The sequence below is a fragment of the Calonectris borealis genome, chromosome 3 (assembly GCF_964195595.1).
Source record: "Calonectris borealis chromosome 3, bCalBor7.hap1.2, whole genome shotgun sequence".
Classification (NCBI taxonomy): Eukaryota; Metazoa; Chordata; class Aves; order Procellariiformes; family Procellariidae; genus Calonectris; species Calonectris borealis.
Window position 1 is genome coordinate 81,801,927 of NC_134314.1, and position 16,358 is coordinate 81,818,284.

A 16,358-nucleotide genomic window follows, 5' to 3' on the forward strand; every position below is an offset into this window, starting at 1 on the left:
TATCTGTTGCTTCCTTTATGACTTTGGTCAAATTGTTCAGTTCTTTCTCGTATTTTAGTTCTTACTTGGAACACTCATGCACCAGTAGTCTCAATAATAGATGTTCTTTAGCCAAAAGTGCTCTATAAAGGTGAATTTTTAATATATTCTTAACATTAATATTGATGTCTCATGAACATTCTCCTCCCCTTCATCTTTATTTGGGGATTATTTCATTGACATTCACTGAACAATAGCTGGGATGTGGTTAAAGGAGCTTTTTATAAAGAAATGGAGCTGGGTTAAGGGAAAAGTGAGACATGTACATTACAACATCCCTTACCAGTGTTATATCTTAGCACCTCAAGACATCATCGCTCGTTAAGACAATTCTATCCCAGTGTTGTAAGTGAGGAAACAACGCACAGGGACAATAAACACCAGATGTGTAGAGGGGGTTGTGTGTTACCTCCAAACAAAATTCGTGATTTATGGGGAGATTTAGTTAATTGTTTAGAAATCTAATCAGCGTGTCTAGTGTCACACCAGCACTAGTAGGAAGCATATGCACGTTAACTAAAATGTGAAGGTGTATTACATTCAGCTAGGCTGCTATATATTCCCCTGATAGACTTAAAAGAAGAGACATTCACTTCCTTGCCAAATATGAAATTATGTATGTATTGGTTTTAGCAAGGGCAGTTAATGCATACCTAAGTATCGTTTCCTATTTAGCAATAGTTTTCTATTTACTTTCTGTGTATAGGATACAGAAATACATCTTGGCAGAAAATATTTCTATGCTAGGACTATAGTTCCGTAAGTTCCTACTAAAGTGAATGAGAGCTTTACTACTGAATTTAATAAAAGCACAGAGGTATGCCAATACACTTTTTGAAAAACTCAGTCTGCTCAGTGTTATTTACTTTTTTGCAAAATTATACAATTGTATGTTGTGTTTGTACACTGAGGCTTCAATACAACAGAGGCGTACTTCAGTCTAGCAACAATGGCAAGTAATATTTTTCAATTATAGGAGGCCAAAAGCATAGCGGTTCTGCAGTAAGTTTATTTTGGCACAGCACCTTGTGCCAAAAAAAATAGGTACCTTTTGTTTTAAAATGGCTGTGGATCAGTTCCTGAGGCTGGAATGTCAGTGAATGCTTATTTCATCAGCAAAGCGCCTGCAGAGTCCAATGCTGGCTGAAGTGCTGAGACCCTAAAGTTTGGCTTATTACAGAGCATGCATTTTTTTTAAAACAGCATTCTTCTCCGTGTTAAATACACCTTTAAAAATGGCCAAGTTACTCTCACATAAACTGTTTCCCGATTTATATTCAATTTGCTCTGACATAGGGCTGATACAAGAAAATGTAGAATATTACATGAAAGTAATGTTATTTTCTGTAGAACCTTTATTTTTAGTAAGTTCTTGAATAGCTCAGAAGACGATCTTTATCCAACAGCTGTGTGCACCAGACAAGGATTCTCTAATTTCACTGTATGTATTCATTTAGACTACAGCATGGGGTTGATGTTCTTATGCCAAAAGGTAGCAACTTTCAAGCCGTGTATGGCAGTTTTCCATTCCAAAAGAAATAGGTGTTCTGGAAGTGGATATTCTATTGCAGCTTAATTATAATTCAGTTCCTAGTATCTTGAACATACCTGATCACAGGTTGCAGGTTGGCAGTTCCTTTCATAGGTCATCAGAGGTACTGCTGTGTTGATTCATGGTTTGATTTGTCTTGGACCTCGGGATTGTCATGAAACAGAAGCAGACCAGTTCTTTTCTTTCTCAACCTGTGGACTTAACACCTGGAAAATTCCTTAGCCAGAACTGTTTACCTTGGACCATATCTCTTCAAAAGGTGAACCGTAGTATCAACAATCTTATTGTGCAGCTGTTTTGCAATACAAAGACATCCTAGGAGAAAAAAAACCAAAACCTATATTGCACTGGCAAACAGTATTGGTTCTCCTAGAATTCTCTATATTAACCATCTTGGCTCAATGACAGTTTTATTTGAAGAGCTTATATACCAGACATGACATTAGTAACAGTTGTCATAACGTTTCTGGAAGCTGCAGAGCTTCAGACATACTAAATTTTGCCTAATCTAATTCTGCTGAAGTTCACTGGTCTTTCTGTTGGTTTCAGTGGGAAATAGATCAGGCCCTGAAAAAGTGTATACTCAAACCAGCTTAAGGGAGGGAATGGTCATACATTAGGACAATTAAATAGCTCTTGAACATCTACTCTGACTCGAGGGAGAAAAAAAGCAAAACTAATTTTTAAGCTTGGCTGATTAAGCCTTGGACAGTTTTAGCAGTGAACTCACATCTATCAAAATTTCTTTGTAGTCACAATGATGTCTTAATGCACAGCAACGGTTTCACAGTACACTGCGAAAAATGTCCACAAGATAGGCCACCAGACAGCAGCCCACTGAGCAGTTGCATGCCTAACCAGCTATCATTTGCCAATACAGTCTGCGGCTGTGAAAGGACACACTGCATTAGCAAAGGTAGCCAAGCACACTCTGCCGAGTAGTTATGTTGGTGGCAGAATTTTTATTCCTAAAACTTTGTTCCATGGACCAGTCCTATGATTAAACAAAGGGAAAGGGCTGGGGTAAGGTGTGGATAAGGGCTTTAGATCAGGAGTATAGTCAAGATGCAGGTAGTGGCAAATGAAGCCCCTCATTTTAAAGATTTTGGTAAAGGAGCTAGTCAGTGTAGAGTAAAATACAGAAATATATAGTGAGTGTCAGAAAGTAAGAGAGTGGAAGAAGTTTGATCTTTGAAGGCTTACAATGGAAAGTTACTGGAACTAAGAGAGGAAAGTGACCTTTTGTATGTTTTTTAAATTTCTCTTTGTGTCCCCTAATAAGTTTTGAATATGTTGGCTAATTTGAGCCACATTTAACAGAGATGTAGGAGTCTCTGAGAGAAATAAGTTACTACCTATTGTTTTAAATAGGCAGCTGGGGAGGGGGGGAAGGGACTCTAAATTGCCCAACGGGAGGATGCTTTAATGTTACATCACATTATTAGGGCACCCATGTGAGAGAGAGACATTGCTACAGGCATGGGAAAAAATTTCAAATAATTACTGAACCATTTCAGATGCCGGTGACATAGCACATACAGGAGCCCATCAGTTCCTGGTGCAGACGTACCAGGAGTCTGTCAGCAGTTTGTCCCCCTTCAAGGACAAACTTTATTAGTTGCAAGGCAGATGGAGCTACCAATACTGCCCCTTCTCATAATTCCACAACGTTTAACTAATGTATGGAAAAAAAAACCCAAGAAAGAATATATGATCATAAGAGTTTCCAGAGTCCCAAACAAATCAAACATATTTTGCTACCAAATAAATCCAATATTATCTATATGAGGGAGGGGTGAAGAGGTTCAAAGATAAGCATGTCACCAAAAACATAAGCATGTATTTAAGACAGTAAAAATTAAAATCCTAATGAATCCATTCACTTTTACAGAAAGGATGTGGCTGCTGGCTGGGCTATAGTCAGATGGTTAGCCTGATGACTATAACTCAAAATCTATGCGATGTTCTGTAAATGTCACATGTGTCATTAGCCCAGTAATCATTTACATCAAAGTGTAGCAGTTGTGGCTAAAATAAGAAAAGTAATGTTATTTTAATCTTTTTTGCAGGTGCTAGTGTGCTGTCCATTACGTAACTGTGTACAAATGAGCTGAAGGGGCTGAATGTTTTAACTGGTGATATTCATCATCACAGAAATGTCATTTATGCTGGGTTTTGTTATAGATATGATTAAGAGCTCTGATAAAGGCCAGTATTTTTGAAAATCAAACAAGAAATGAGAAGCAATCTTTCTGGAACTGAAGGAGATTTTTATCTGTTTGCAGATTGGTTAGCAGTAGTACTTTGTGTTATTGTTTTGTAGGGTGCTTAAAGGTAAAAGCAATTTTTAAGCTTTTTTTAGGTTGACTTCATTGGAGTTTTTGGCTTAATGTAAATAACAGTGTTGTTCCACAGAGAGGTATCATTTTACATCAAACTCCTGATAAAACCCAGTAAATAAACTTTCCTCAACATATAAACACTAAACAATTGGGTTGTTTACTACTAAATATTTACTGTGAAGCCTTAGAAGTGTTTAAAAACTGGTTTTTCTAGTTTCTGTTGCAGCAGATGCCCTCATAGGATCTCTTTTCAATCCCCGTTTTCCTTTGCACACACCTTGTTTAAGCAGGAAGAGCTTAATTTAAGCTGTAATCTTTTATCAGAATAGACCTTAGCCGTGTTTTCAAAATACTGGTGCTCCTCTCCCCCCTCAATTTGACAGGTCAAGGAAGCAGGTGATGTACTACACTCTCAGCAGCCTATTGCTTAAAGCTGACTGATGCCAAGCAAATGTACTGTTTTACCAGCCCATCTCTCTAGGATAACACTCCTTAAATTTACGACCATTGCACAGTTTAGAACAGAGCGTATAGCTCCAGTGCACAGGGGTTTTAGCATCTTTTGACAACTCACACTGGGAATTTATACTAATGGCTGAAGGCCGGAAGATCTGGAATTCAAGAAAGGACTCTGTCTTTTGGTTGCAAGAATTTGTTTAGCGATACTTTCCGTTGCAGAGAATTTAACTTTAGTGAAGTTGTCATCTATTGACAGTTCATCTCTTTATATTTAGAACCCAATGTGCCTTACCTCTCCCAGGCAAAGCTAAGCCTCATTGTTTTAATGACAAGTTCCTGAGATAGGATCTACCTGCTGCCTTTATTGCTCAAGCATAAATTGCCTATCGTTAAATATTTGATCATTTAAGATACAGGTGGGTTTGGGGGAGGTAATGTAAGTAGTAGTATACTGATAATACACTGACTGAGTTTCAAATAGATCTAAAAAGAACTGGTTAAACTGGGAAAGTACTCAGATTTTGATCACCATCACTTGAATTCCAGCAGTTTAATGCTTGGGTCAAATTTCATTGATTTTTAATTATTGTTCTTCAATTGATTAATTTTAACTAGAAATTAGCAAATACTAACCTGTCTTTGAGTGTTGTGTTTTCCTTTTTATAACAGAAACAGGTATGTTCTTTTGAGGGTGGGTGGGGAAGGGGGGAGGGGGAGGAAAATGCCTTATGTAATTTTTAAGTTATTTCTTTTTAAATTCATATTTCAAAATGTTAGCCATAGTCATATCTTCTGTATTCAGCTCAACCAATGGAAGAAGGCAACAGATTGGGAAAAAAAATTAAATGACTAAGAACAACTTTAACCTAAGTAACAATTATTAATACATTTTTTTTTCATTGAAAAAGTGTGTCCACAGAATGTTGTTGAAAATCCTACTAAAGGAACCAGTTCTTAAATGAAATGTAGTATTTAGTGCATTGAGATACAGATGACATGTAAAGTAGCGCAAGTAAAGAATTGTAAAATTGTTATCATATCTTTACCTTTCTCCTTGGTTTCTAGAAATGAAGATAGTGAGGCGGCTTTGCCGGTGGGTATGGTTCTGGCCTTCATTTGTGTCTGCTGACATCTGGCATGTTCAGATACTTGCCTGCACATTTCAAGTGCGGTAGAACCTATTCATCCTTTTAATAGAATTTGAACCCTCTAAACTCCATAGAGTAGAGTGGCGAAGGAGTTGTGGGGCTTTTTAGTATGTTCCTGAAAATAGGTTGTGCAGCTTTCAAAGTGCATAGGATAAAGTTTACATCTCTATCAAAAAATCACTTGTGAATCCACAAAGACAACTCAGAGGACTAGTAGCATTTCCTTAAAACATAAAGGTATTTTTACGTCCTGATTTTTTTTTATTATTATTATTTAATTAGGTGTAATTTGACCTGGAAATTTGCATTTCATATACAAGATCCATGTATTTTTCCTCCTGTAAGTAAAAACTCTTCAGCAGGATGTACAGTCTCTAGGTCTAGATTTGCAAACTGCTGCTGTGAGCAAACACTTTTCTTCTTGCAAAGCCTCTTTCTGTGGTCCATGAGGATGCACATGAGCAGAGAGATCACCCTGATCTTGTGGTCCACAGGCTAAAGCCCTGTGTTTATAGAGCAGAAAAAGGCATGATATGAGATAAGTCTATGATGATGGCTCTTCTAGCAAAGACATTTCTCAAATTGTTAGAAAAAAACATTATACAGTAGTGATGTGGGTGCTGTAGCACTTCTCTCGCTCTTTTCAAGTGGGGTCACCCAGTTCAGCTCAGGCCTTCTAAGCACCATATCAGTAACTTCTGCTGCAATGATACTAGAGGACTGTGAACTTTGAGTTGTCTTCTCAGTCTTCAGTTAATGCTGGCAAATAGGAAAAGTAATCTTTTTTCCCAAATGCTGAGAGGATGGGGAGCTGCTGTTGGTAGGAGCAGCAGCAGGGGCACAGCGCAGGCAGCTGGTGCAGGAGGAGCAGTTCTCACGCACTCCGTGTCTCTCTCACACAAATGTCATCAGCTGGTGGTAGGAGTAGCAGCAGTGGGATCACAGGGGTGTATCTCACATGATTCACTGGGGTCCTGAGTTTATAAAAATAGTAAAAAGAACAGACACAATTTCCAATAAGAAGTAATCTCTAGGGTGTAATGCCCTGGAAGGCAAGCCTTCTTTTCTTTTGGAATTTTCCACTTCTCCTCATCGTGACGTCTTTGCATTGCAGACACCAAGCAGTTGTGAGCATTCCCATGGCAAAGCAAGTCTGTGGTTTGCCATGTGCACAGGCTCATTGTTATAGACTCGCTGTGCTTTCATTTTCTTTGTTTTTCATTGCCAGACATGGAAAATAGGATCTACCCTTTAGTGAATGTATTTCCTGTCCTATTAAAATAAAGAAATCACTGTTGATAATTCTTGCCTTGGTCTTGCCAGTATTGATTTCCATTAAAAAAACAAGCCTTACCTGATATCTACCCCCCCTCCCCGCCCCTGATACTTTAGTGCTTTAGGAAAGTTCTGGATTGATATCCCTAGACAGTGAAGTCTTCTACCTGTAAAACCTGTCACCAGCAACATTATTTTATCTTTTTAACCAGTATGTCTCAAGTGTAGTTGAAAAGAGCGCAGCTAGGGTTGTACTGATGGCTCAGACTTCATACTTACTTAGGCAGAAGTAACAATTAGCATCAATGACAGTACTACACTGATCTCCAGCTTGAGACAGCACTCAAAGGCCTCTTCTATATTTTACAATTTTGTACGTCACCATCAAAAGCAAAATTTTTCAAATTCTCATTTAGACGCTTGTTCTGCAAATACGTATGCATTTGTTTTGCACTAACTTGAATAACGTCAGTGAAGAAAGTTGGGTTAATCACATATTTGTGTGGGGTCTATGCTTAGAGTTTTCAGAATAAAATAAAGATATGAAAGCTTTATTTTAAGATTTATGGCCCAGATGGCATCCAGCATCCACATATAGTATCAGTAATCTGTTCTAACAGCTGTTTTACGTCCTAGGTACCAGTGGGATTAAAAAAGACAGTAAAAGCATCTTTGTCAATAAATGACAAAAAGGTATGAATTAATAGTCTATAGTACACAGCCATTAAATTAGAAGATGGGGAATTGCTTGCTGCAGATGACAGCATTTACTCTTTTCAGCAGCTTAAATACCTGTTTTCATTATTCTTCATAAAAGTTTGTTTTCAGCAATTAAATCTTTTGACGTTATCAGTACTTACTGATAATACAGTGACAAAAGATACTGATTTGTATGACAGGGAATTTCAGTCTGGTTTGGTACTGATCTATAATAAAGAGACTATTGGTGGTATAAATCATATGGATATAAATTTGACCAAGTTTGATTCAACTGGCTGGTGTGGTACTGTCACCCTTGGCCTCTACTGCTAATTGTAGCTTGACATGTCCTTTTTCCTTACAGCTTAAGAGTAAAACTTTACCACTTGTCAAAGTGCTCTGAAGTATTTTATTGAAGTTATTTAAAGTTTAGTTTATTGTTGCGTTGAGAACAAGACCAGGGTGCATAAATTCTTAAAGAATTCCCTAGCTGGGTTAGTTTACAAAAAAAAAGGGAGTTCTGAGGATTCCCAGCAGTTCTTACTCTTTGTACTTCCCGCTCATAAAGTCTTACTTTGTGATCACAAACCAAGCAGATTCCATTTTAAAGCTTGTAATGATGTGGACTCATTTCCTTAGCAGGTCTTAAGATTTGATCAGGTGATCAGAAACAATCTGGTTAGTGCGATGTAAGAATCTCTCAGCTGCAACATGATAACTGGCTATGTGCACTCTTACAGTCTACTTTAGTACAAATAATACTGGTTCACTTAAACCACATTCTTCTTTCAAGTACCTTTCAGCATTGTTAAATGGTTTGCAAAAACCTGTTTTACTTGCCAGAGCAAGAGAGTTATGAGTGTTGCATGTAGTTACAAGTCTCAGCTGGCAAGATGATAGTTTACATCTGGAGGCAGTAACCTCCTGAAGCTCAATAGCCTGATCCCATACTGAAAATACTTTTATTTTAAAGGGAGGGGAGAAGAAGATCTCTCTTACTCAACTGTGAAGTGTCAGAAAAGGATGGGCCTTTCATTTTCTAAATGGCGGCTTAAATTAGCTTGTGTTGTCTACATTTGTCTGGATATCAGTCGTTGTCTTCAGTTGTCTGTATTGGGTGAATTTCAAGTACTGAGTGTCATGTTGGGTCAGTGCCCTGGTGGCTAGCTTGATGCCTTTCCAGGAATCACTAGAGGCAGAAGTTCTTCTTCCGAGAGGGCTCTGCCTGGTATCTTTTGCCTGCATCATCATCTCTAGGTCCTCTTTTGCTTTTGCTTTTGCACTGTAGAAATAACACCTCATATCTTCAAGTCGGCTTGATAGAACCCTTCTGCCCCTTGTCTGTGGTTAGGGGGAATCCTATCACAGAAGCCAGTTTCTCGTGGTCAAGTTATGCAACAGACTTTAGCTCATTGCATAATAATGCAGAAAACCTAAGTCCTTGACCAGGTTCTAGCTATATTCTCCAAACGATTCATTGTGTTTGTCTCTTTTGGAAGAAGCTTTGTAGCTCTGTGTTGCTCGCAAAGGTTTCCAGATTTTGTTATGTGGACCTTAGGGAGGAAAAAGTTCTGATCCATTAGTACAAGATTTCATGTTGTCTGCTATTACTTGTCATTTTTTTAAGTAGGGCACTGATGGTGTATGTGCATACCTTTAAGTCTTTTGGGGATCTTTCAAAATGTATGATGTTGTTATTATTAGTAATAATGGACCAACCCTTTCCATTAGATTTCAAACAAACAATTCACAGCTCTTCAGGAGCTAGGGCTAAGACAAATGTGAGACACATTTTTGTCCTTTCTGTTCTGGACTATTTTGGATGCTATTCCATTTCTGGTATAACTTATACTATAAGGAAAACTGTACTGTAAGGGTACAACAACTGCCATGGATTACAGTATTGATGTCCACACTGTTATGAATCCCTCCTGGTCCTGACAGACTGCTTTGGTACAGACTGTGGAAAAGGCATTCCCCACTGAGGAGCTTTGTACTGTTTACACAATACTTAAAATCACAGTTTTCCCCATATTGGATTCAAGGCTTTTATAGTTTGCTATGCTCTGCCACAGCAGGATGTTAAATTCACCTATCAAGTTTATTTTGGCCATGAGTTTTAATTGTCTTGTTGAGTTTCTCATTTTGCATTTTCTGGATGTCGTCATACCATTCCAGTATTTCTTCTGGTGACATCCATGTTGAAGTGAAATAATTTGACTTTCAGACTACAGTCAGAGGAAATTTTAGAGAGTTTAAAATAAAAGCTTGGGCACAATAAACTTCGTTCTGTCAAATTTTACAATTTAAATGATCTCTAAGTGCTGTAACATTTCCTGGTTGATCAAACTGTGGAAGGTCAATGTACACATCATTTTATACTCCCAGTTCATGTTTTGCATTCCACTAACAGAATTCTTCCTGGGGAACTGCTAATGCTTGAGAAATACTATGGAGAATAGCCATTTATAGCCGTTTTAATTTTGAATGTATCTGTCTTAAAAACTTGAGTCAGATGCTGTATTTGTTAAAACAAACTTCAGTTCTTTCACTTTGTTGAATAAAACTAGATACAGAATCCTTTGATGAATTCTACTGTGTGATAGAGGACCATCATTGACACAACTTTGGGACTGTTTATCATTTGCTCTGCTGTTCGCATGGTTATATGTGGTGGTAAGATTGCTTATATTTCCTGATTTGTGAGGCCTACCTTTTTTTTTTTGTGTGTGTGTGTGTGTGTCTGTTAACAGCTTGCACAAGTGGACTCCAGAGGTGTACATCTTGGCGCTGTCTTTGTTCGTGGCCTTACAACTTTGCTCATGGCCAATAGTGCCTGTGGCTTTCCATTCAGAATGGATGATTTGATGCCTTGGGAAGTGTTTGATGGAAAACTTTTTCAAGAAAAATACCAGCAGTCGCACCGAGGTTGCTCTTTGGAAGAGCTTCTGGAAGGCAATGTGAGTAATTGCATCCTCTTAGACGGTTCTGTATTCTTTGAAAAATGTTTGTTTGTTGTTTTAATATTCATGTTTACACTGGTCCCCTTTCTTTGTATTTTTCCTCTCTTCCTTATTCCTTTTTCATCCTCTCCACCAAAAAAAACGAAGAAGGTAGAAATACTGAGATTATGAAGGAAGCTATAATTTTACCTTTATTTTTGTTTCCATTATTCAGAAAATAATATAAGGAAGTATCAAAATGGTTGTCAATTTCAAAAAATGAAAATGCCTGCAATGGTTTTTCTAATACTAAAATACTAATGAAATCTTTTTCCTGTAAGTTTTTAGGCATCATGTTAAGAATGTCTTCAAATAAGCATACTGGCTATAATTTTTACAGCGTTTGAGTGTTACTTTTAAAGGCATTAAGGAACCTAAAGTTTGAGGTGAAGGTTTGGTGAATTCAAAGAGGAACTGGAAGTCAGAGGCAGGTACATATCTAGGTATTTTTTTAGAATCTCACCAAGTACCTTCCTGTACCTCTAAGTACTTATTTAGTTCTTAACCCCACTTTCCGGAAGCTGGGGATTTGTACAATTTGCATGCTATGTTACCAAAAAAACAGTATGACTTAAAACATGTCTGCCCAGGCAAGGTCAGGGAGATATCAGCAGAGTCTTGCTGGATATGGGCCATATCTGGTGCATTAGGGTGGCATCATGTCCAGGCTCAGAGGTAGGGTCTGCTAGTCTGGGTGCAAGGCTGTATTAACGCACTAGTGAAGCCTCGGACTAGACCTGGCTCGTGCCCCACCAGCACAGAATATGTGGAGAGATGCTTGGGTAGATCTCTACTCATCTGTGTAGATAGCTCTTAAGACCTTCGATTAATGTGTCTCTTTTCAATGTGGAACTGAAAATCCTGTATCATTTAATTACTTTTGAAAATTTTACCTTTGAAATATTTTTACCTGCATATCACTTGAGGTTAAAATAAATAAAAGTGGTTACAGAGAAAAAAGTTTTCAGTTTTGAATTATTTTAATCTCATGCATTCAATACCAGTTGTTGTATAATTCGTTTTCTTTTCTAATTTTGTGCCCAATTACATACCATCCTGATCTGGAGTGATGAGTGGAACATGTGTGGGTGGGTGGAATGTATGTGTTTTCAGCATGGAGGAGGGAGATAATCCTTTCCATATGGAATCAATCATATGATTAAGACTATAGCCTCTATTCAAATCCTGTTGGTCTGTTGATTTCAGTAGATTTTGGATTGGGCCAGTGGTTCATCCAGTTTTTCACATAGGACTTTTGCAGAACAATAGAGGGTCTAAAGAATAATTGGGAAAATGTAAAACTGTACAGATCTGTGTGAAATTGATACTACTTTTCCATTCAGGTAGAATTGAGGTTAATGAATAACTTTCACAATATGTATCTAAATCTGTTTTGGCTGAGAGGTATTTTTAAATGTGTTAGGTAGTATGTTTTAGCTAACATTTGAAAATCTTGATGTGGTCAGGTTAAAGTTATATTTTAACCTGTCTTAGAAGGAAAATGAAGGAAGATGTTTAGATCCCTAGAACTGAGTTGGAAATTTGCTTGATCAACTGAAATGTCTAGGTTAGGGTTTTTTAAAAGCCTGATACTCTAGCTTAAACAAACCCCAGATAAACTGTTCTGTTGTGGGGAAAAATAGTCTAGCCCTGTGAATTTTTAGAGTAGTTTAAATATCTTTTTCTTTGTTGGTACGGTTTTATGGTACATATATGGCAGAGAGAGCTCCCAGACTAATAAAATAGCTTTTCAGCTTATCAGTTTGAGGCAAGAATCTGTTTTTGGGAGAACTGCCAAGAGATGCCAGTTTAGCTGGGGACACTGGCAAGGCAACAAGCATATGTGATTGGTTTTTCCTATTATTATAAGTTCAATTTTAATAAATAAAACTGGTACTTAGTTCCTGGCAGAGCTTAATGTACCGCTGGAAGCCAAGATCTTTCAGCACTTGTTTGTTAACAATCTACCCTTGAGCACCATAAATCTAATCTGATGATAGCAACAGCATTGTATTCAGAAAAAAGTTATTCTACATGGGATGTTTTGTTATAGAAAAGATAAGTAATAGGAAAAAGTTACTCCTTTTGGTGTTTGGTGCTTGTCTCCTAACCCCTAAGGTCCCTCCTCTATGATCTGGACAGTTACATTACTTCAGGGAGTTCAGGAGATCTCAGAATCAGTGTTGTTTTGATTATGATGGGCTTAAATACAGTTAATAGCTTTATGAAAATTACAGTAGAATTACAACCTTCATTAAATATATACATGTTTACCAGAAATTTTGAACATTTTAGGGTTTGCTTCCCACAGATTCTTGTACCAAAAGAAGAAAATGCATAAATTAAATGCAGTTGATATATTTGTGGGCAAGTTTTTGTGTAGCTCAGCTCTTTGTAGCCTAGCAGCTGTTAAAGATAAAAAATGGAAAGCTTCTGATAAGAATCAAAAATAGAGCCATCTTGCTTTTTTTAAAAAAATATGCTAAGCTCATATTATGCTAGTTCTCTGTTTTTCATAACAGTAATCATATTAGTTTGTTTATCCACACAGAAAATTGGATATAATAGTCTCATAAAGCAGTGAGGCAATGATATTATCACTTTATTAGCCTTTTTATTGTGCTTCTCACTAATGAGTATGTTCATAATCAATTTTTTTAAATTAAAACCAAATTACCTAATGGGGTCAGCGTAAGTGATATGTTTTGTACTTTTCTGATTATGCTTTTCATCCAACCTTCATAAACACATTCTGAATTTATTCTCCCAAGAATACAATGAAAGGTTTTTCCCGTTAGTGGGTGTTCTTCACAGACTGTACTCAGTTTGTGTGGAAAAAAAAAAATCTGTGGGTTTTGCTAAGGCTCTATAAAGAGGTTTTTTAACTCAAAAAATGTGCTAGGAAAGTTTGCGGGAGGGTTCAAGGATTCAAACTCTATCTCTAATTTAAGAAACCTCTCTAGTTGCTGCAGTCTTGCCACCTATTGGATTTTTACTTTATCCTGTAATCCTCTCACCTCCTTCCCACTCCCCCTCCGCCTTGGTGGTTACAAAAAGGAATTGTCATCCTGTAAAAATCACTTCAGTTTTATGAAAATCACAAATTATGCTATTGCTCTAAAATCTGTCTTTTCATAACTCTTTTCAATGTGTACTACTGCCCACATGCCCAATACAAATCAATAAAAAAGAAAAAGATTCTAAGATCTGACACTTCTCCAAAGCTCACTGAAATCAGTGAAAGTTAAGGATATATCACCTCTCTTAGCATTGTATCTTTAAATAGATTCAGCTTGTCCTTTTGACAGTAGAACTTTTCGTCACACCACAAGGTAAAAATTTTTATTTAATTCCCCCATTTCTCTTTAGACTTGGTTATATTTTATCAGTCAGGAGTTGGGGCTGATATGTTACTATTGTGTTAAGTTTTGTTTCTAATGTATGAAATTAAGATACTTTGATTTTCACTGGTGTGTTTTCCATGAGTTCATCAGTCCTTATCTGGAGGCTTTAACCATCTCTGCCTGAGGTATTGCTGATAGAAATCTAGTTAAGTATATCTACAGGTGCAGAGTAATAGAGTAGGAAAGCAAGTGATTTACTGATGTGAGCAGAGAAGAAAAACGAACTTCACTGAGAAAGGGGAAAACATTCCTTCTGCACCCCTACTCATACCGCCAAGGATCCACTTTTAATATGAAATGTTTGAACTTTGTTTCCTGAAAAAATGCAAACCAGAGTTTGGTTTGCATGAGTGTGGCTAAGGCAAGTCTTTTAGTTGTTGTATATGTGATTGATTTGTGCTACACCTGAGGAGAGAAAGCAGAAGAGTCATTGATTTTTAACCCTGTTGTCTGCAGGAGTCTTTGTATACACCCTTCCAGAATCTGAAATCTTTCATTTGCAAGGCTTGCATGGCGAAGAAAAGAACAATACAGAGCAGACCAAGAGGGAATGGATTTATCACAGGTTGGCACTGTGTTAATTTTCTCAATAAAGTCAATGGATGAGCTTAATTATCCTTCAACAGCAGCAGCATTTACATAGGCAGACCATCAAGCTAAGTAAATTGTAAGATCTTTCTCCAAGAAACCAAAGGAGAGATCTAAGAAAATATTTCCTGTTTTTAGGAATTCATGTGAATTTGATTACCCAAGTTTGGATAGAATAATATTTCCATCTAGCTACATGGTTAGTGAGATATATGCAGTAAATAAAATACCATTCACTGACAGAAACATGACTGCTATTTACCCAGTGACTAAAGTTATTTTTATAGGAGGAATTAGATGACTCAGAGTTTTTTCTTCCTTTCCCTTAGGGGAGCTGTTTTAACGTTGATAGTTGAACGTCTGAGTGAAGCGTTGAAGAGAGAATACTCCTTATTGGACTGACTGATACAGTTCAAAATATAAGAAAGCTTTTGGGCAACCTGGAGAACGGCTGTTTTTTGCCTAAGACCTTGCCTTTTTCTTCCCCACCTTTATGGCTCATTTTACTAAAGACATTTGTTTTCCCCATCTGATCTGCCTGACTTTCAGGGGAAAAAACATCTAAAAGGTTTTTAGCATCATTCATAGATCAGAATGTTGAGGCTTTTGGCGGTTTGAAATAATTCACACTGAATCTCAGTGTTTATACTGGTATTATGTTTATTAGCTGCTTAATACCTGATCAATTATAATGTCTGTGAGGATAAAAATTACCCTTCAAAATTCCTTGAGCAAATTACAACAGATAGAATGTTTTTCTGCTAGTGCAGTACTTTGCATTATGTGACAGCAATACTTCTGATGTGGTACTACACCATACTGGTGCTGGACATTCAAAACTAAGGGTATCTGTTGGTGATTTATGATACCAGACCTTGTTAGCATCTGCTATTGCTTGAGAGCTGTACTTAACCATTTTAATTATGATTTGTGATTCCAATTTGGACAGAGATTTCTGTTTTGTTTTAATGACTGCAGTCTCCAAATCTGTGTCATAAAATTTTGATCTGGTTTCTAAATACACTTGTTAACAGCTTGTAATCATGATGTGCATAGATGGAAATGAGGACAAGAACCATGCTTATTAGGCTGACTTTAGTTTGGACAAATTGTAATTGTGGATAAGTATTTTGGCATAAAACTAAGAAATGTTGTTTCCCAAAAAAGAATATGCTGTCTCTCTTTTCCTTCATTTAGTCTTATATACAGTCAGAGTTGCTTAGTAAATACTGTTTTGCAGGAACACCACAAAGAGAATTTAATCCCAGGTTCCAACAAACACTGAGAAGTTCTTTTGTTCCTCCATATCATAACCAGATGAGGGGGTTCCTATGGAGAAATTCTCAACCACGAGGTAAAAAACTGTGTGCACGTGTGTGTATTTGGAATTGTCACTACCAACATCATAACAGCTCTGTGTCTATATGCAGTTTGCATTTGTATGTATGCAGTTACCCTGTGGCTACAGCAGTCAGTAACAAAACTTGTATCAGTTATAGTCGTGTACTACCATTAGCAAAAGCTAACTCTGCAAGGTGAGGTAGAGTGTAGCATTATAATCTGGAGTCATCTGTTACTCACAATGTTCTGGGAAAAAAGCTTTCATGTGGTATTTAAACTGTCCATGGTTGGTCTCAGTTGGACTGTGTTTAAAATTGTAATAGTTCTAATTGTTGTTCAAATTGTTTTATTTGTTTAGAACAAAAAGTTCTAAAACAAAGCTGCACAGAAATGTCTGTCAGAAGTCTTTAGCTGCAGATCTTAGTTCATACTTCAACAAAACACTTAAGCATATGAATAAAGTTAAACACATTCTTAAGTGGTTTTCTAGATCAGGGTCTCGGCTTCCA

General features: G+C 37.1%; 1 protein-coding gene across 6 annotated transcripts in view; it reads left to right on the top strand.

Annotated features, from left to right (window-relative positions):
• FAM120B (family with sequence similarity 120 member B) overlaps window positions 1–16,358 on the top strand; it is a 61,064-nt gene that overhangs the window by 31,892 nt on the left and 12,814 nt on the right. For 5 of the 6 annotated variants that reach the window (XR_012673066.1, XM_075146361.1, XM_075146359.1 and 2 more), the window contains 3 exons: window positions 10,268–10,474; window positions 14,377–14,485; window positions 15,749–15,862. Coding sequence is in view for 4 of the 6 variants with exons in the window: in XM_075146361.1 (XP_075002462.1) it covers window positions 10,268–10,474; window positions 14,377–14,485; window positions 15,749–15,862 (430 nt within the window). In the remaining 2 variants the exon portion in view is untranslated. The remainder of the gene's footprint in view (window positions 1–10,267; window positions 10,475–14,376; window positions 14,486–15,748; window positions 15,863–16,358) is intronic. The other variant, XR_012673067.1, reaches the window with a different exon arrangement.